The 21,189-nt window shown below is 43.2% G+C and overlaps 1 protein-coding gene across 3 annotated transcripts in view; it reads left to right on the top strand.

Moving 5' to 3' along the window:
• The window catches only part of STAC (SH3 and cysteine rich domain), a 115,856-nt gene extending 95,340 nt beyond the window's left edge, over window positions 1-20,516 (top strand). For 2 of the 3 annotated variants that reach the window (XM_013973462.2, XM_018038450.1), the window contains exons 9-11: window positions 8,039-8,090; window positions 8,185-8,322; window positions 19,107-20,516. In XM_013973462.2, the coding sequence (XP_013828916.1) occupies window positions 8,039-8,090; window positions 8,185-8,322; window positions 19,107-19,205 (289 nt within the window). In that variant the 3' untranslated portion in view covers window positions 19,206-20,516. Of the gene's footprint in view, window positions 1-8,038; window positions 8,091-8,184; window positions 8,323-13,857; window positions 15,500-19,106 lie in introns of those variants that run through there. The other variant, XM_018038451.1, reaches the window with a different exon arrangement.

A 21,189-nucleotide genomic window follows, 5' to 3' on the forward strand; every position in this document is an offset into this window, starting at 1 on the left:
TGGTTTGAGAACAACTGTGACTTGACTGATTTCTCCTGAGATGAACAGTGGGCCAGCGGCCGACCCAAATGGGATGCAGGTTTCTGATCCTCAGCCAGTGCTCAATACACTGGTCAGCACTGGGGCTTTGGCCTGTGGTTTATTTGGTAACGTCCTTCACTCTATAAGGTTTTATAAATCCTCCAAAAAATAAGAAAAGGAGAGCCCTCGAGACAGTGTTAGACAAAATAAGACTTGGTGTCTCGTTTCCATTCTCTTAAGTACATTACTGCTTGGCAAATGCATCAACTTAATTAAAGCTAAATGTAATTCTAATGCACCAATTTGATTTAAAAATAATCTTCACAGTCACCAGGACATCAAAATACAATTAAGGGCTATTTGAGGAAAGTCTCTGATGCATATTATGCTCTGACGCTGTGCTATGTCAAGAAACCCAGATCTTCCCGAATATCACTAATGTGTTTAGCAGCCTCTCTCTCACTCAAATGCCTTTTTCAATTAGGTTCTGGAGAGCATGATATGTGACAGTTCAGGAACATTTACCAAGTCTCATCCAAATGGCCCTTTAGCTGAATGCTTTCTCTCTGAGCTGGTCTCTGGACTTGAGAAGGTGCAGGCAAGTCTTCTGGATGCCAAGCTTAAGACAAAATCACACTGCAGAGTTTAGGAGTTCCCTGTTCCCTAACCATATGCTAAGATTTTAAAGTCTCCAGACCAGAATAATGGAAATCAAGGAAAGAGTCTAGGGGGAAATTCCGCAATAGATCTGAAACTAATGGAGCAGTTCAGCTGGCTCCTTTTCTGTTCCCCTTGAGGCTTCTCTGGTGGCTCAGATGGTGACGAAACCACCTGCAATGCAGGAGACGTGGGTTTGATCCCTGATTTGGGAAGATCCCCTCAAGAAGGGAATGGCAACCCACTCCAGTATTTTTGCCTAGAGAATCCCATGAACAGAGGAGCCTGGTGGGCTATAGTCCACAGGATCGCTAAGAGCTGGACAAGACTAAGTGACTTTCACTTTTACCTTTCTGTTCCCCTTGGCTTGGGTTTCTCCAGGAGATTTGTTTGGCCTGAGTAAGAGTGGTTGATGTAAGCTTGATTTGGGGTTCTTTTTGCCTAATGAATGGGAAACTGTAAAAAAAAAAATTTTTAATCCCCAAATAGTTGCAGAGTAACACGGGCAATTTTAAGAAGTTTCACAAAGTTTCTGCCGTACAAGAGGCAGCATGATTTAGTGGACTTAATGGTGGAATCAAACCCTCTTAGGGAGAAAGTCTCTCTTGATCTTCTTCCTTGTGTATAATTGCTACTAGTCTCCCCCACTTCATTCAGCGAACTTTGCTGTCCCCCAGGCTCTGGGTAGCGGGGACCTGCACCCTTCCAGCATCTCCCCTGAAGTCAGCTACGTGGGCAGTAGATTCCTCCCTCCACCTTGAGCCTGCCACAACTTTGTGGTCTCTACCTGGAGTCAAGGGGAAGAGAGAAGGGGGTTGGAGATGTGAAGAGAGAGAAACTTTTCCAAAACTCTGAATTACATCAAAGGTCAGTTTTTGAAGCCACTTAGGAGGTCAAAGGTTATTACATTAAGCAATTGTCCCTGTGAAACCTAAGGGGACACTGAATTTTCTCATATCCCAGTGAAAAACTAAATTTTTAGAAGGAAATTATAATTTTTAAGCCTTCATTGTATATCATTCACAGTGCTGAAGACTTCCACATAGGTTTCTCATTTAATCCACATACAACTTTGCAAAGTCAATATAGTTCACTGTATAGAGAGATGGAGATATAGATACCTTGGAGTATGTCCTTAGGTGAATATTATTGAGGTAGCTCAGTCTCAAAGAAGCATATTTGTTTGGAATTTTTGTTTGGGCTTAATTCCATACATGTCTGTGCCCCCGAGTGCATTTCTTCTCATTTAGCAGTGATACTGTTAAGTTACCGGTTGAGATCACCAACATCTTGAGGACAGTGACTATGTCTTAACAACCGTAATAACCACCATCTCTTGTAGGCTTATCTAAATGTGTTTCTCAAGTACTATCTCATTTAATCATTGGAAAAGTAAGGAATGTACTATTATTATCTTCACCTGACAGTTAAGATGACTGATGCTTTGAAGCATCTTTTTATCCTGAGTACACACCTAAGACCTAACACGTGACCTCATTAAAAAGGTGTCACTATCTCCAACCATAGGAATCTGTGTTTGATGTGGGGACTGGAGACAGGCTGGATGGGGGGCCTCGAGACAGCTCACAGTCGACTCTCGAGAGCCCCCACCCATGGAAGACTCAAGCATCTTCATAACTTAACCTTGCAGAAGAGCTCCCTGTAGATGGCTGGGCTTGCCTGCATCATTCATACGCTCTGTGGACATTGTGCCTTCACAGTCCCTGAAACCAGTGTACCTGGGTGAGGGCGAGATGGGTTGCTGTGCCCGAGTGGAAACCACATGAGGGAAGCAGAGGACTTCTGGAAACGACCCCAGAAAGCAACCGTCCAGCTTACATGCACATACACGGAAACACACATATACACACTCACAAATAAACTCTGTCCTCGCCGCAAAGCCATGATTCTGTAGTTAGCTTTGTTACTTTCTTCCTACTCCTGTGGATAGCCCACAATTCCCTCAGAATTTTAAGATGTTCCCTGAACCATGATATTGGCAACCTGAAAGTCTTCCTCAAGGTTTAAGACCCATTTTACTGAGCAAACGAAAAGGCCAGCTGCAGTGTTCTGATCTCTCCGCTCCAAATTGGATTGTTTCTGAAGTGCATTGTACATTTTATCAATGTATATAATTCTCCAGTACTTTGGCCACCTGATGCAAAGAGCCAGCTCATTGGAAAAGACCCTGATGCTGGGAAAGATTGAAGGCAGGAGGAGAAGGGGATGACAGAGGATGCGATGACTGGATGGCATCTCCGACTCAATGGACATGAGTTTGGAGCAAGCTCCAGGAGCTGGTGAAGGACAGGGAAACCTGGCTTGCTGCAGTCCATAGGGCTGCAAAGAGTTGGACACGACTGAGCGACTGAACAAAAACAACAACATAACTTTGGGTTACAATGCAGCAGAATTTTTACCTGAACTTAGGATGTTCTGATTGATTGAATGAAGCAAAAGAAACAGGAAGATCCCCTGGAGGAGGGCACGGCAACCCACTCCAGTATTATTGCCTGGAGAATCCCATGGACAGAGGACCCTGGTGGGCTATGGTCCGTAGGGTCACAAAGAGTCGGACAAGACTGAGTGACTTAGCATGCACAAACTTTTTTAAGTATTTGGGAGCCAGATGAGTTCATCTTCCCTGGACTGTATAGTCCATGGGGTCACAAAGAGTCCAACACAACTAAGTGACTTTCACTTTCTTTTGAGTTCATCTCCAAGGTTTGGAAATATAGAGTTAAATTATAAAATCTATATATAATGGATCAGAATATAAAGTCACCTAAAAGAAAGAAAATAACTGATATACCAGAGCAGTACTTTCTACTAACACAGTGTGATAACACAAAATAAGAAAGAATTATTTCATGGAAAGGGCTCCAGTCAACACAAAGGCGTAAAATAGCTGGAGGCAGAGAGTCACACCCTGGCAGTGTCCATCCTAGGAACAACCCAGGGAAGGAGAATTCTAAGCCTTAGGCCTCCATTCTACCAAGATCCAGGGCAAGGCTCTGCCTCAGGAGAGCAGGTGGGCAGAAGGAAGGGGAAGAGGACTAAGTTGAGAACAGGTTAGAAGAGAACCCACAGTTGAGAGTGAAGTGTGTGGTGCGGCCACACAGGACCACACCAGCGACTGGGGAGTCGGGCTAACAGCAGCTGGAGCTGTAGGGGCAGCTTACATGTGGTCAGCAGCTGGGTTAGTGAGGTTTCCCAGGCTCCCCACAGGTTAGCTAATTTGAATAATGTCCCAGGCTCCAGTCACAGAGGCTGTCCTGAGCTGTCCAGAACCCACGCCAGGGCAGTTAAGGATGAGGCTGGTACATAGTGCCCCAGAGCATTCGAGCCCCGAAAGGGAGGTGGGTTGTTAATTTAATCAGTTGTCTAAGAGGAACTGATCAGTCCCTAGACAGAGTTTCAAAGTGGGTCAAGGCATTTTTTTAATAAATTAAAAATATTACATTACACTGAATGATTTTACCTTACGTGCCTGCTCAGATCAACTGCCCAGAGCCCAGCGTGGGAAAGGATCTAAGGGGGGCTCAGTGGGAAAGAATGCTGAGATTGCTGGGGGGTGCCAGGCAGAGGCATGAGGGCTGCAGAAGCCCCACAAGCCACACAGGTACCGACCCAGATATTAGAGAGTTGTTGTTTTGGGTTCAAGTACCACCCTAAAGCAAGATCCTTCCCAAAATGAAAACCACATTAGCTGTCTCTGCCTCCTGATTCGAGTATTTAAGTCGTATCAGTAGGAATCACTCATTCTTTATGCATCCTGTTTATTTCCCTGATAGCCCTGAAGACAATTTGCAATTATATATTTATAGTTATGCATACACATTCTATATTTATTATTTATGAAATGTTTAATTATGCATTTGCTTATTTATTATCCTTCCTTCTCACTAGAATATTAGCTCCCATGAGGCCTTTACTCAGCAAAGTATACCCAGCCCCTAGTAAAATCATCCTTTCAGAGTCAGTGGTCTAGAATATTTGTGGAATGAGCAGGTAAACAGAACAGCAAAGGATAAAGGGATGAATGTAATTCTCCTCACTCACCAAGCAATTTTCAGCAATTCGCTGGCAGTGTTCTTTCCTAAGACAGAATCCCCATCACGCTGTCAGGATATCTGATCTTTCTCATACAATTATAGCTTGTATTCCAGTGAGTGCTTTATTCTAATGTGTGGTTTATTTCACGTGGGTCATGGGCTCAGGGACGGTCCACCTCTGGGCATGGTCAAGATTGACCATCCAGACCATAAAAATAGATGTTGGAGGGACTTCCCTGGTGATCCAGTGGCTGACTCCACGTTCTGCAATGCAGGGGGACCCAAGTTCAGTCCCTGTCAGAGAACTAGACCCCATGTGCTTCAGCTAAGAGTTTGCATGCTGCAACTAAGACCTGGTGCAGTCAAATAAATAAATACATTTTTTTTAATAGAGGTTGGATTCAGGCAGCACTGTTTTACACCCAGGGAAAGATGCCTCTTCCAATCTTGATTCCCTACTTATAATTTCTGCCAGACCATCAGCAAAGTCACTCTAGTTGATGCTAACACACAGTTTCTTAGGTTACTAGGTTAAATAAACCTGCTGGAGCTAGAAGCATTTTTCTACATTGACTTTCATCCGTGCTGCTTAATTAAATCCCTCACCTGGGAAAAGAGTGATTTTCATCCTCCTCACTTTCTGTGGCATCAGCATGAAACTGTGACTGTTGAAATACCAAAATGCCAGTGGTGTTTAATGCTTCAGGTGTAACAAGCCTGTTATATTTGGAGTCCCCTACAAAGATAGATATTAACCGAGAATTGAAAATGACAGCAGAGAAGATTGAACCAGAATAGCAAACGGATCACACGAATCTGCTTCCCTTCTTGCGCCAATCCCTTAAAGTGTGAGAAATATATTTTTCCAAGAATATCTCCGTAATAGTACTAGAAAATAAGAAAAACACTATCAGAAACCCCAAAATCTTAGGAATTTCTTGGGAGACTACAGCAAATAGAGTCAAAGAAGATGACCAGAGTCCAAAGAATGCTCAGAGAGAAACATCTATGTAAGAGCATATTCAAACAGACACTGATCTCACAAAAGAGTGTGCAAGTGTCCCAGTGGCTGAATTGCATTAATGGCCCCAATTCGTCACTGTCCCTGTATCCATGCTCTTTGTCCTGAGACTTTACAGTTCCTTTCACCAGAGTTGCTTTGAGGCAGAATGACAATATGTCGGTTCTGAGCCTATTCATTAGAAGCCTTACGTGTTTTTCACATCTCCATTTGCTGCCCTGGCAATGCCATGAATGTCCAAACTGGCCTTCTTGCTTATGAAAAACATGGAATAAGGCAAAATCACCCCAGTCATCCCAGCCAGCACCCAAGAATGTCAGGGAACCTTTGAGATTTGGGGATTGTTTGTTACACAGCATTATCACAGCAATATATAACTGATACAGAGTCCCAGCAGTGTTCATTCATAACCCATTATTACTGCTTAGAATGAACAATAGGCAGCAGTGGTGTTTGATTCTAGAATTAAACCATCACCTGTGCTCTAAGAAAGGGAACCCGTGCCCAGGGAAGTGTGCCCCTGTGTGGCCCAAAAGACTGAGAAAGAAAAAGAATTGGAGGTAGTTCTGGACCTCCAGAGCTTGTGGAGACTGGTAGGGAAAGAAAAGGCAGCTTTACATGGAGGAAAATAAGTGGACCTTCTCCTTCCCAGGGTTAAGAAAGCCGCTCTTGTTTTTGCCATTGGGGTGGTGGTGGGAGTCCCCAGACTGCTTGTCTGCTATACTTTCAAGCATCCGAAGATGAGATGCATCAACTGGCACACCCTGCTGTCTTAAGCAGAGCTTGAAATTAGTCCTCACTCGTTGCAGACGCAGATGTATTTGATAGTGGAAAATCACCCAGAGATTCATACCCTGTGTTTTCAGTTATGAATATAAAGAAATAGCCAAGAAACACAGGTGCAGGACAAACTCCCTTGGCATGAAGGAAAAGTAAAGTGTTGAGATAAACTGTGCTTCTGTTGCAGGGGGCATGGGTTCAATCCCTGCTCAGGGAACTAAGATCCCAAATGCTGCTCAGCACAATCAAAAAAAGAAGCAATAAGACAAAGAACAATATAACTAATCCTAATGGAAACAAATTGAATAAAGGGAAGAAATATTGTTTTTAGTATCTAATAATATCCTCAGCAACATCCATCATGCTCTTCCGTCCATAAGATAAAGCTGACAAATGTGAAAAGGAGACATTCAGAAAATGATAAAGAACTCTTGGAAATTAAAATTTCCCTAAAACCCTCAGTACTGTAACAAATATAAATATTACAAGAGATAAGCCCATACACAAACTAAGCAATTAGGAAGATTAAATTGAGAAAAATTCTAGACTATATTTCTTGTTAAAGACAGAAAATGTGTAAGAAAGACAAAAGATATAGATGATTGATCTAGAAAGTCCAGCACATGTTGACTAGAAATTCCAGGAAAAAAGAAGAAAGAAAATGACTGGGAGAAAAGAGTGAAAAAATAGCGGACAAGATTTTCCCCAGTTGAAAAATAATATGAGTCTTCAGATAGTAAAAGTGCCATTCGTGCTGAGTAGAAGGAATAAAAGATGCACACACACACACACACACACGCACGCACACACGCAGAGGTGGACGTGAAAATCAAATTAGAGATGGCAAATAATCACTGTATCTGCAATATCCATAGCAGAAACATCATATAAGTCATCGGTTAAATCCAGTAATTCCTAATGAAGGATATAACATGCACACACACACAAGTCTAAAACAAGCTTCTTGATTATACCAATATAAAAAGTGACAGGCAAGGGCAATGGAAATTAAGTAAAAGTGGTTTCAAGAAGGTACTGAGAAGATGCAGCTAATAATAAAGACAATGCCTCATGCTAGATGTCGATGGAAGACAAAAGAAACAGCAAATACACCTACATATCTCTGTGTAAATGTCAGTGTGTGGAAAAGAGTCCAGAAGGAGACACAGGAAACTATTAACAGTGGTCCCCTCTGGACGGCGGGAGGGGGATTACGGAGCAGAATATGAAAAAACTCCGGTTTCATATTTTAGACTTCCACACTTTAGAATTTTTTACAATGCAGAGATGATCATCTGTGTATAAAAATAAAGTTTAAAAAAATTTTTTAATACATTCAGCCTCTAACAAAGCTATTTTCATGGGTGGGAAGAGCAGATAAAAGTCATTTTTATTTTAGTATTATTTGGGTGAGTGAAAAGCTACCACTTCTGACTTGAAAATACCGTCTTTCTCTTTTTCACCCCCTCTACCCTCCACCCAACTCATTCATTCTTCATTTTAGGCCAGGAGACATGATTACTCTTCTAGAGGACTCTAATGAAGACTGGTGGAAAGTAAGTATTTCTTTGTCTTTAAGAAAAATCTTTTGGTAACTATCATTACCATGAATGCTACAATTATGGCTGCATGCCTCTTTTTTGCTTTCAGGGGAAAATTCAAGACAGAATTGGCTTCTTTCCAGCCAACTTTGTTCAGAGAGTACACCAAAATGAGAAGATTTTTAGATGTGTTAGAACCTTCATTGGGTGTAAGGAACAGGGGCAGATAACACTGAAAGAGAATCAGGTGAGTAAAGCCCACCAGCGTACACCAAGTGTGACCAAAATAGAGTAATAGTCATTTGACAAATACCAATAAATCTGAATGAGTAGAGTCACATGAGTGTATTCACTTTGAGAAAAGATATTCTTAGTCCAATGATATTGTGTGTGTGTGTGTGTGTGTTTTAATCGCTCAGTCATGTCTGACTCTTCGCAACCTCATGGACTTCTCCAGGCAAGAGTACTGGAGTGGGTTGCCTTTCCCTTCTCCAGGGGATCGTCCCAACCCAGGGATCGAACCCAGGTCTCCCACATTGTAGGCAGATTCTTCACCATCTGAGCCACCAGGGAAGCCTGATACTAGTGTAGCAGGATCTAAACAGGCAAAACCAAAATGTTAGGAAGCTCAGTTGCCTTCCCTGGGAACCAAACATATAGCTTATATAATATTTACAAAGCTTATATACCTATTGGGTTGGCTACAAATTTCCTTTGGTTTTTAAGTAAAACTAAAAGACATATTTTTCATTTTCACCAAGAACTTTATTGAACAGCGTATTCACCATTTTGTTCCACTACCTTAACTTCAGAGCATCCTCCAGCGTGAAATCTCTAGCATGAAACTTCTCAAACCGCTTTTGACACATTCGCCCAGTCACAGCACCTTCTCCATACACTGCACAAATCTTTTTTTGCTTCAGTTGCATTTTTACCTTTCTTGAAATAATAAAGCATAATAAAAATGTCGCTTCTTCCGTCTTCAGTATTAAAATAACTACACAAAAACTCACTAATTTTGATGTTTTTTTAAATGCACACTGATATGCTAGATATCACAATACAACCTAACAAAATTGTTTCAAATGAAGTTAAAGGCAACTAAATGCTACTAGAGCCATCTTATAGAAAAAAATCCAGCGAACCTTTTGGCCAACCCAGAATATTTTATTTGTTCAAGTTTAACACATGCCCTATAAATGTGGAAACAATGGTTCATAGAGGTGGTGTGCCTTGCTCGGGGGCAAAAACCTGGCAAGTGGCCAGGCTGGAACTTAAAGATAGACCTGCAAGCTTCAAGTCAGTGCCTTCCATTGAGCCATGTGCCCTGGACAATGTGGAACAAACTCAGAATGCAAAGTGCCTTTTGCATAGTCAATTCCCAGGAAAGGCAAGTGTCCTAGGACCAGAAGGACCCCCGGGAACAAATTCTTGCTCATACAGAAGCCACAGAAGCCTTAGTGAGTCATTCTTGATTCCAGGCAATGGAATCACCCACATCAGACTGAGACCCCATCTCTAACACCATACACACCCCACAAAGCAAACGGTCACGTTTCCCATCTGGATTCCATGTCAATGTCTCAAACTTCTCCAAGATTACTCAACTGTATCCTTCCTGTTACAAAATCTGGAAAGTCTTCTGAATGAAATACATCCAGGAAGGATGTTCATCTTTATTGGCAAAGCATTATTACATAATTTTGCTAGCTTGTTTGATTTTTCTTCTCAGAATCTTGTGCTTCCCCATTTGAGATTAAACATTATTTTATGTTACTAAAATACAAATAGAGCTTCCCTGGTAGCTCAGAGGGTAAAGAATCTGTCTGCAATGCAGGAGACCCGGGTTTGATCCCTGGGTTGGGAAAATCCCCTGGAGAAGGGAATGGCAAGAAACCAACCAGAAGGCAAATTAAAATGTGCTTAAGTTGATCAGTTTCCAAAAGTGGAACAGCTACTCAGTCAGTGACTTCTGCCAATCCCTGGACCATATCCCCCCAACCCCCAATTTTTTTCTGGAAATGAGCTCATATACATGCGTTCCACTCTCATGGTTGAGCTGACAGCCTGCTGGGGCAGGGGAGAGACAAACCACCCAGCATCTTTAATGAGTCATCTTCAAGACCCAGCACAGCGTTTCAGCTTGAACCTGGAACCACATGATCTGCCCATAATTGTAGGAAAATGCTATAACCACTGGTAGTTGTCTAGCCTGATATTTCTAAAGGGTGGCCTTTGCACCATCTGAATCAGAATAATATGGGAGCTTGTTGAAAATGCTGATTTCTGACTCCACCCAGATCTGCGGAAGCAGAAACCTTCAGAGCAAAGGCAGCGAATTAGTCTTTTACAGACTTCCTGGGTGTTCCGATCAAAGCTAAAATTCGAGAATGACCTTCATTTCCGTTTCTCACTTTTGTGTCCTCTAGTAGTTCTGTGACAACTGAAGGCATTTTTATTTCCAGTTACATGTGCGTCAGCAAAATGCACTGAGGTCTCTTTGCTTCTACACAGACTCTCTGTTTTCAGTCTTTGTCATCAATGTGGCAAGCAATTTTTGGAAATATCAGCCCCCTGAAAGAAAATTACATTTAAAAAAATCAATTATTGAGAAAAAATTTAAATTTATCTCGACTTTAGTGTCTTAAACTATTTTAGGTGTAAAAGTTTGAATCTTGCTTATTGATTGAGGGGAGTTCACTGTAGTAGCCAAAGCACAGATTCCAGTGTCATACAGAAATGGTCTATACCCTGTGTGATTTTGGCAAAATCACCTCTGAATGTCAGTGTTCTCATCTGTAAGATTGGCACAGCAGTGTCTACCACTTGGCATGGAGATGAGACTCACGTCTATCACCTGTGTAAAGTGCCAGCACAGTGCCCAGCCACCACGGATCAGTGCTGAGCAGAGTCATTACCCTTGCTGCCTAAATGGGACATCCATCTGCAGCAGCCAAGGCCTCCCGAGAAATTACCTAATAAGCATCAGAAAGCTTCCCTGGTTGCTCAGGGGTGAAGAACCTGCCCGCAGTGCAAGAGACGCAGGTTCAATCCCTGGATCGAGAAGAGCCCTTGGAAGAGGAAATGGCAACCCACTCCAGTATTATTCTTGCCTAGGAAATTTCATGGACAGAGGAGTCTGACAGGCTACAGTCCATGGGGTCCCAAAAGAGTCAGACACAACTTTAGCAACTAAAACAACAGCAGCAAACATCAGAAAATAGCATGCTATTTATAAGTCTAAAAATATAAAGAGACAAATGGTCATTAGCAGGGAAATAGAAGAAATTTGATTCTGAAAACAAATTCAACACATCTCTGTGATTAAATCACATTTCTGCCTCTGGGGTTCATTTGTCTTACAATTATTACATTATTGTTTCCACAGAACTTTTGCTACAAACAGAATTAAGTTATCTTTTTGTCAAGAACATATCTAGAGTTTGCACTGACACTAAAGTATGTTTTCTTCATTTTTAAAATTTAAAAACCTATCTTTATGAGATCAACTTAAATACCATAAAACTATTTTTTAATTCATCCATGATTCCATCATCCCTGGAGAACTATTTTAATTGATTCTTACATTCTATAAAAGCATTTTAATGTATGAATCATTTTTAGATTATAAAACTAAAATGCATTTATTGTGGAGAAAATCTGAAAAATACCCCCCAAAATTATAAAGAAGAAAACCAAGATCAAGGTAGTTCAACCATCAGGCAATGATCAACATAAATACCTTTGTGTTATTTCCCACCAAATTTTTCTTATTTTGATATCATATTCTATTTAGTTTCCCAACTTTTATTAACTTAGTTATTAAATGTTTATCAAAACACAGGTTTTAGCAATTATATAACATATCATCATATAGATCAGAGGTTGCATCAGCCTGGCCCTGTTTTTAAAACAAAGTTTATTGGAACGTTGCTGCACTCATTCACTACATATTGCTATGGCTGCTTTCATACTGCAGCAGCTAAGCTGCGTCATTGCAGTGGAGACCACAAGGCCTGCAAATATTTACTATTTAGTCCTTTACAGGAAAAGTTTGCCAGCTGTACAGGATGTACACATGGACAAGAAAGTATTTAGTATTCCTCTGTGACTGGATATTCAGAATTTTAAAAAAAACTATTATGGATAACTGCAATGAACACCTCTAAATCTAAGTTTTTTTCCATAACTCTGATTCCTTCTTTAGAAAATACTTTAGAATTTACAGGAAAACCAATAAACCATTTTTCCAGTTCTTGATACATACTGCCTCCCAAAAGTTTATGCCAGTTTACACCCACATCAGCTATTTTTGAGAATAATTAGGTTACCACATCCTTGCCAGAACTGAGTATTACTGTTTATTACGTATTTGTATAGCATACAAATGATATCCGTCATTTTTAGAAGTGGGTACTACTTCATGGTAATCCTTATTTCCTGGGTGGTTAGGGAAGTTGAAATTTTATCATGTATGTATTGGGCATTTGTATTTCTTTTTTAAAAAGAATTTGTCTGTTTTCCTTTCTGGCTGTGATGGCTCTCTGTTGCTCTGCGGTGGCTACTCTCTAGCTGCGGGCTTCTGGTCGGGCTTCTCCTTGCAGTGGCTTCTTCTGTTGCGGAGCAGAGGTTCGCGGGCGCTCAGGCTTCCGCAGCTGCGGCACACAGACTCGTAGTTGGGGTTTGCAGACTCTAGAGTGTGTTCAGTAGTTGCGGCACACAGGCTTAGTTGTCCAGTGGCTGTGGAATCATCTCAGACTAGAGATTCAGCCAATGTCCCCTGCATTGCAAGGCCGATGTCTAACCACTGGGCCACCAGAGAAACCCCTGTATTTCCTTATGAATAATCTCTCTACGTGATTTCTTATGCTACTGAAAACGTTTTCTCCCTTAAAACTATTGACACCTGATCTACCATACGTGGCCAACATTTCCCTCAGTTTGTCATTTGCCTTTTGATCTTAATGCTTCTTCCTTCAGCAGCTTAATAACTCTTCAGTTGGATCATCTGTTTTACTGTTTTGTCCTTACGGTTTTAATCTCTTTATTGCTTCCCACGTATCACTTCACTTCTTAGGAGAATGTTTCAAGATAGTCCCCCACTTCATTTCAGTTTTCTGAAGTTCTTATGCAGACTTCAATCACTCCTGACATTGATTTTAATTTAGTGTTTATTTCCTCACAGTGTTTTCTCCTTAATCAGCCCTCTCTCCTCTGCAGCAGGTCTTCTTTCAGTTAAGGATCTTGAGATGTAGGTTATCCAGGTAAACCTAATGTAATCACAGGGGGTCTTATAAGAGACAGGAGGGTCAGAGTCAGAGGAGATGACAATGGAAGAAGAGAGAGAGGAAGAAAGAGGAATGTGAAGATGCTGTGTTGCTGGCCTCAAAAATAAAGGAAGGGACCACGAGCCAAGGAATGCGGGTGGCCTCAAGAAGCTGAAGGCAAGGAAATAGATTCTCACTTAGAGCTTCTGGAGAGACCACAGCCCTGCCAGCACCCTGATCTGGGGACTCTGCTCTCCAGAACTGCAAGATAATAAATTTGTGTTGTTTTAGTTTACCAAATTTGTGGCTCAGTAAGTGCCCTACACAGGAACCTTGAAGTCGCAAGCTCTCAAAGGTGTGAACGTGTGTTCGCGTGTCCAGTCACGTAGTCACTAGCTCACGTGTCTGGTGTGTGTTGTCTGTGCATGCGTCCTCCACAGTGGCGGCGCTTTCGTGTACTTTACCTGCAGTCCTGTATAGAGCACAGTAAGACAGTATCCTTATTTCAAACCCAGGATGTCCAGAAACACGTGTGAAAGCAGTGGTGATGTAGCTGATACTGCTGAGGAACCGAAGGAATTCATGCCACAGGAAGTGACGAGGGGGTTTTCTTTATCTGAGGAGGCACTGTTAGCTTTTGACATGCAGGACCCGAACATAGAATGGTCCGCGAAGGTGGAAGCAGCTGTTCAGAATGCAGTCCAGTGCTTCTGTGTCGTCTGCGATGAGGAAAAAAGAACTACTTCCCAGACATCGCTGGATCATGTTTTTCAAGAGGGTAGATAGAATTGAATCCAGCAAGAAACCAGAACCATCAGGGTCAGGTGTGAGCGAAATTGCAGCTTGCCCTCCGTTTTCTATTGCTGACGATCCTTCGGCTCTACCATCTCCCACCTTCTCTCCCTCCTCTAGTCAGTAACTCCTCTTACCTGTTTACGCAGTGCCGACTGCTGCACTGTACTGCTGTGCTTTTCAAGGTACTGTCCTGTAAAAGTGTCTTCTTTATTTTTTGTGTTTCTTTTTTACGTGTTATTTGCATGGGAAGTATCGGGTTGGCCCCAACGTTCCTTTTGTTTTTTTCATAAGTTGGCGCTAGTAGTGCTTAGTGGTCTTTCACTTCATTCAAAACAATTTTGTTGGATTGTATAGTGTGACATCTGTCGTGTCAGTGTGCATTTTTTTAAAAAATCAAAATTGGTGAATTTTTGTGTAGCATTTTTATATTGAAGATGGAAGTAAAAAGCAACATTATCAGCATATTATGCTTTATTATTTCAAGAAAGATAAAACCACGATTGAAATGCAGAAAAAGATTTGTGCACTGTATGGAGAAGATGCTGTGACTGATCAAAAGTGCCAAAAGTGCACTTTTGCACTTTTCATCCTAGAGATACCTCACTAGACAATGCTCCACAGTCAGGTAGAGCAGTTGCAGTTGATAGTGATCAGATCGAGACATTAACTGAGAACAGTTAACGTTACACCACTTGGGAGATAGCCAACATACACAAAATATCCAAATCTAGCATTGAAAATCATTTGCACCAGCTTGGTTATGTTCATTGCTTTGATATTTGGGTTCCACATAAGTTAAGTGAAAATAACCTTCTTGACCATATTTCCACATATGTAACAAAAATGTGTTCCATTAACAAATTGTGAGGAGCAATGAAGTGGGTCCTGTACAATAATGTAGAATGGAAGAGATAGTGAACCACCACCAACCACACCTAAGGCTGCTCTTCATTCAAAGAAGGTGATGTTTTGTATATGGTGGGTTGGAAGAGACTCCTCTGTTATGGGCTCCTCCAAGAAAAAGAAACAATTAAGTCCAAGTACTGCTCCCAGTTAGACAAAATGAAAGCACCACTTGATGAAAAGCATCTGAAATTAGGCAACAGAAAACTCAGTCTCCCAACAGGATAATGCAAGACTGCACATTTCTTTGATAACCAGGCAAAAACTGTTACAGCTTGGCTGGAAAGTTATGATTCATCTGCTGTATTCACAAGACACTGCACCTTCAGATGTCTATTTATTTCAGTCTTTACAAGATTCTCTTAATGGAAAAAAAGTTCAGATCATGGAAAGACTGTAAAAGGCACGTGGAATAGTTCTTTGCTCAAAAAGATAAAAAGTTGGGAAGATGGAGGCAGAAGGTAGTGGAACAAAATGGTGAATATGTTGTTCAATAAAGTTCTTGGTGAAAATGAAAACTGTCTTTTATTTTTACTTAAAAACTGAAGGAACATTTTATCTAACCGAATATTATAAACCTTTTACAGTATAGTACTATATAACTGACTGTGTTAGTTGGGTAACTTGGCTAACTTTGTTGGACTTCTGAACAACTTGGACTTACAGACATGTCTTGGAATGGAGCTGGTTTGTATTTAAGGGACTTACCGTAATTTGTTACAGCAACCACAGGAAACCAATCTAGATTTGTTTCACGTGCAAAAGCAACTTGGCAGACGTAATTATGTCACAGGTCATGGACCCTGTGGCGGGGGTAGCCTGGACTGTCCAAGTTGGCCAGATCTAATCACTTGGGTCCTTACAGGCAGTGAAGTGTAGCTTCTGGGAGCCAGAAAGATGCTGCAAAAGAGGGTGGAAGAGAGATGAGGCAGAAGGGTAGGTCAGAGAGAGAGTAGGTGTGGGAAGGACTCAGCCCACCCTTGCTGGATGAAGAGGTAGGAAGGGGCCTCAAGTCAGGGAATTCCAGTAGCCTCTAGAAACTGAGAATGACCCGGGGCTGGCAGCCAGCCAGGAAACCGGGACCTCAGGCCTACAGCTACAAGTAACTAAATTCAGCAACAACCTAAATCAGCCTGGAACAGCATTCTCTCCTAGAGAAACAGGAGAGAAGAAAAGGGAATAGGACCTGCTGACTCCTTGGTATTGGCCTTGTGAAACCCAGAGCAGAGAAAACTAGCCAAGCCCACCAGATATAGGACTTAGATAACTGTGACACCAGACTGTTGGGGTGTTTGTTTTGTTTTGGTAGCCCCAATATTTTTTATTTTATTTTTTAAATTAATTTTTATTGGAGTATAGTTGCTTTACAATGTACCACAAAGTGAGTCAGCTATATGTACACATATTAGATTGTGTTGTTGAAACCCACTGAGTTCATAGTAATTTGTTATGATAGCAGTAGTAAACCAATACATATCTCAAGTCGTAAAACTCCAATTGAGTCGCCCTCCAAAGGTATGTTTTACTAAGATAATAAGAGATCTGGATACAGGGCAGTTCTTGGATTTGTAATTCAGCAGTTTGATCCCAGGATCAAGGATCTAGATTCCTCCATCCCTCTGTTCTGCTATCAGTGAAATGTTAGCCACCTCCCCTCATGGTCATAGAGGGTTGCAGGCCCTCCAAGAATCCTTGCCAGAAGAAAGAGATTTTTCTTCCCAGTGCATTTCTTAGAAGAAGAAAAGAAATCTTCCCAGAAGTTGCCAAGCAGATAGTCCTTCCTGTTTCATTGGCTAGAACGAGTCCCATGGGAACCACTAGGAGAATCGCTGGCACAGAGGACAGAAACACATTGGGGCCAATTAGGATTTCTCTGAGTCCTGCAGGCTACAGAGCAACAACAGAACAAAAGTCCCCACTCTGCTGCGTGGGAAGAGGGCAGTGATGGCTGTTGATGTCAGCCAAGCATGGCTGTGGCACCTTTTAGTCTGGTAGATTTATCCTTAGTCCAGCAGCACAACTTGCTCCTGTCCTCAGTTGAGCTTGCCTCCAAAGGTCTTGGAGAAATTTCAGCTTCTGGAATGGTTGTCAGTCTGTATGTTCAGTGCTTCGAGACTTTTCCTCCACCTCCAGTTCCCTATCTTTTCCCAGGTATTTTGAGAGGAAGACTGAATCCAAGAGTGGTAGGCAAGAAATCTTTTGAAATAAAATGACTGTTTATCTGCTTTAAGTGGCAGCATATTTAAATGTTAATGAGCTTGGAGGCAGGACTTCCCAAGTGGCTCAGAGGTAAAGAATCCACCTGCAGTGCCCAAGATGCAGGAAACATGGGTTTGATCCCTGGGTTGGGAGCATCCCCTGGAGGAAGGCATGGCAACCCACTCCAGTATTCTTGCCAGGAAAATGCCAATACCAAGAGCCTGGCAGGCTACAGTCCATAGGGTTGCAAGGAGTCTAACAGGGCTGAAGTGACTGAGCACACGCACACACACTAGCTTGGAGGCAATGCAAGGGGAAACCTTATTAGCATATGTGCTCTCAGAAGTGAGTTAGACTGTAGGACTTTAGCCAGATAGGCCCAACATGGGATGGAGCCAACGGGGGCACTTAACCCACAGGCAGGAGATTTCTGAAACATGAATCAGACACCAGTCCGTGGTGTGCCCCAGCATCAGGAGTCACACATCAGGCTCTCGAAGTATCCTGCTATGTAACTATTAAGCTCCTTATTCTGTGTCAAAGAAGAGCCCACTCTGTTGGTTTCTGTTGGTGCCCTGCCTGCATCTCCTTCACTAGACGGGAGCACCATTTTCTAGTTGCTATCTCAGTGACTAACAACTCATAGCTGCCCTTTCTCCAGCGAATCCCCCAGAGAGCTGCCTCCCAGAGGGGTTATGCTTCTCACTCTACAGTGATATCTAATATCTAATGTGGTCCAAACTGCCAGACCCCTTGCTTCTAACAGACCGGGGCTGTGGGATCAATGACAGCCAGCTTACAAACCTCCTGGAGCCTACTGGCCTGTGGGATCTATCCAGGCCTGAGAGTTCACTGTCCACCCCCAGCTCAGGAGCCCACACAAAGGCCTTTCCACAGCTGCTCCATTCCTTCCCTTGGCCTCCCCATCTACATGGTTCTCCGCCATGCATCTTCCCCACTCTCCCCCAGGAAGCCACTCCCAGCAGCAGGCCAACTCTTACGTTGAGCCACAAGGGAAGCCCTTACATGCCCTTCAATGTCATGTAAAGGGTGAATGACAAAGTACCCAGGTGGATATTAACCACCTCCTTTTAAAGTCTAGTGTAGGCGATCCTGCTCTGAAATATACAAGAAATGAGTGTGTGTGTACTCAGTCATGTCCAACACTTTGGGACTCCATGGAGTGTAGCTTGCCAGGCTCCTCTGTCCATGGGATTCTCCAGGCAAGAATACTGGAGTGGGTTGCCATTTCCTTCTCCAGGGGATCTCCCCAACCCAGGGATCCAACCCACGTCTCTTGGTGTCTCATGCATTAGCAAGCAGATTCTTTGCCACTGTGCCACCTGGGAAGCCCCAAAGTATGCAAGATATTAGCATCTGTTTGTTTGGGACCAGGAATGAAATAGCTTCCTTTGACTTCCTGATATTTTACGTATAAACTTCCAGGTATATGACAGGAGCCCTCTAAGTGGAGGCTGTTATGTTGGATTATAAAATAATGCATCAAGGACTCACTGAGTGGCGCATGCTAGGCTCTGTGCTAAATGTTATCTCATTCTGTCCTTCTGGGGTCTCTCAACAAGGACACTTGTGAAGGGAACACAGAATCATCACCTCCAGTCCTGCTGTGCTGATCCTTATTCATAAAGCTGAATCTCAGAAAACATTCAATGCCTGGATCTAGTTCCAAACCCAGGGTGGTGCCTAATTTCTTACGAATTATTTTTCTGTCCAAGCCACAATTTCCCTAAACCAGTCCCTCTTTTCCAGTTTGGTGTCCGCTGACCTCAGCCAGCAGTGACACACGCCCTGCGTTCTGGCTTCTTTCCTTTTACACATGTCTTTCTTTTCTCCTTCCTTTATTCAGATCTGCGTGGCTTCTGAAGAAGAACAAGATGGCTTTATCAGAGTGCTCAGTGGAAAGAAGAGAGGCCTGGTCCCACTCGATGTTCTAGAAAACATCTGATTGCCGGCCCCTCCTTTGGAAGTCGGCAAGCCCTGGGGTGACGCCTCATCTCACACTGTGTTAACCCAGAGGAGCTGCCGCACTGACCAGCTACCCAGGAAACAGTGAGACGAGACTCAAGGGTCTGAGACTGTGGGGGAACAGCCTCAAGGCAGGGGGCCCATGGCACAGCACGTCCAGGCTGCCCAAGGTGGGGGTGAGGCTGAGAGCTTCAGCTTGTGGAGCCAAGTGCAAGCCAAGTGCGGTACCCCAGCAGGTGGTAACCACTGTTGTCCCCCGGAACTCACCTCCCTCCCCTTCCATGTGGTGTAAGTTAACCCGCTGGAGGGCGCTCCAGTCTGAGGGGTGGCCCCCCGGGTGAGGCTCGGATCCACATAGCCAAGTGTGATTCTGGTTCCAGACCTTTGTCCCCAGTACCCACCAGTCAGCATCGTCACATGTGAGAGCCCTGCAGTCTTTCTGCAGAGCAGCAGAAAGCCCTACTCCCTAACCCTTAACATGCTAGTGCTCCCCACAGACCCCCAGCCCCACTTTACAATCCAGCCGAATTTCTGTCCTCAGAGCGCCTCCTGGTGGTGTGTGTTAATATATGCGGGCTAAGCTGATGTGGCAGCAACCTGAAGACCTGATTTGCCCTGCACTTGCCGTCAGGCAGTCCCTCCTGCCACTCTCACTACCAGATGTGGATACGAAGCATGGAGATGGTGGGTCAAGTGGGGGAAGGTAGGGCAGAGAGCTCTTATTTATTGACGACTATACAGCCCTTTCCTTTCAATGATGAAGTCCTTTCCTTGAGGGGATGGAGCTGGGGACGCGAATGTGGCAGAAAGTCTCCGTGAGAGCTTCATCTTCATTTGACATCTTCTCTACTGGGGGAAGGTCCCCCTCCTGCCATCCCGTAGGACTCCCTTTCGGAGGTTGAGCCCACCTTACAGGGAACCGGAATCACGGAGGAGAAACAGAAACAGCATCTTAGGAGGAAAGTAGCCAGATTGGAATCCATTCTTCTTTAGAGCAGGATATTTTGCCCCAGCAGATGTAAAATGGAATGTAATCCATAATGCTTCATCCCTCTGCAAGCAGAGGCACTTGGTCCTATTTAGCATCAACTAGAGGAGTCCCTCTTACTCTGTATGTACTACTGTTTACAAGAACACAATATACTGTGATGCCTTCCTCCTCCAGCCTCCTCCTAGCATTCAGACTCGCATCTTATTAATACAGTTAAACTTCAGTTCAGTGACCTTGCAATCAATGTCAGTTTGGTTTATTTTGTTACAGAGCAATAAAGTCATTAGAACAATTGGTTTTTAAAAGACTTAAGTGGATGCATCCTGTGCACGTAAACATTATTTCCCAAACCAAAGCACCGTTTGTCTCCATTTATTTCTTTTTTCACCGCTCAGTGTGAAGTTAGGAGCTGAAACAGGATGGCTGCTGCTTCCACAGTAGTTTGGATGCCTTACTTTCATTTTAAAGCCAGCATCCAGAATGTCCTCCGTCTCTGATACAATGTGAAAACTGAGTGTGCAGAGTCAAGACGGATTCTTCAAGAGCCAGGATGGATAATGTGACTGCCAGTCCATTGAAGGGAATAAATACAAATGCTCTCTGCCTCTTAATCCCATCTAATAAAGACAACACAGTGGTCTGGAAGGAGCACTGAAAACATGTGTCCTGATCTCTTCTTTCCAGTGGAAAATCCGCTGAAGCTCTGGGGTACAATTTGGTCACATCCTCAGTTCAGTTCAGTTCAGTCGCTCAGTCGTGTCGAACTCTTTGCGACCCCATGGACTGCAGCACGCCAGGCTTCCCTGTCCATCAGCAACTCCCAGAGATTACTCAAACTCATGGCCATCAAGTTGGTGGTACCAGCCAACCATCTCATCCTCTGTCGTCCCCTTCTCCTCCCACCTTCAATCTTTCCCAGCATCAGGGTCTTTTCCAATGAATGAATTCTTCACATCAGGTGGCCAAAGTATTG

Source organism: Capra hircus, chromosome 22 (genome assembly GCF_001704415.2).
Source record: "Capra hircus breed San Clemente chromosome 22, ASM170441v1, whole genome shotgun sequence".
Classification (NCBI taxonomy): Eukaryota; Metazoa; Chordata; class Mammalia; order Artiodactyla; family Bovidae; genus Capra; species Capra hircus.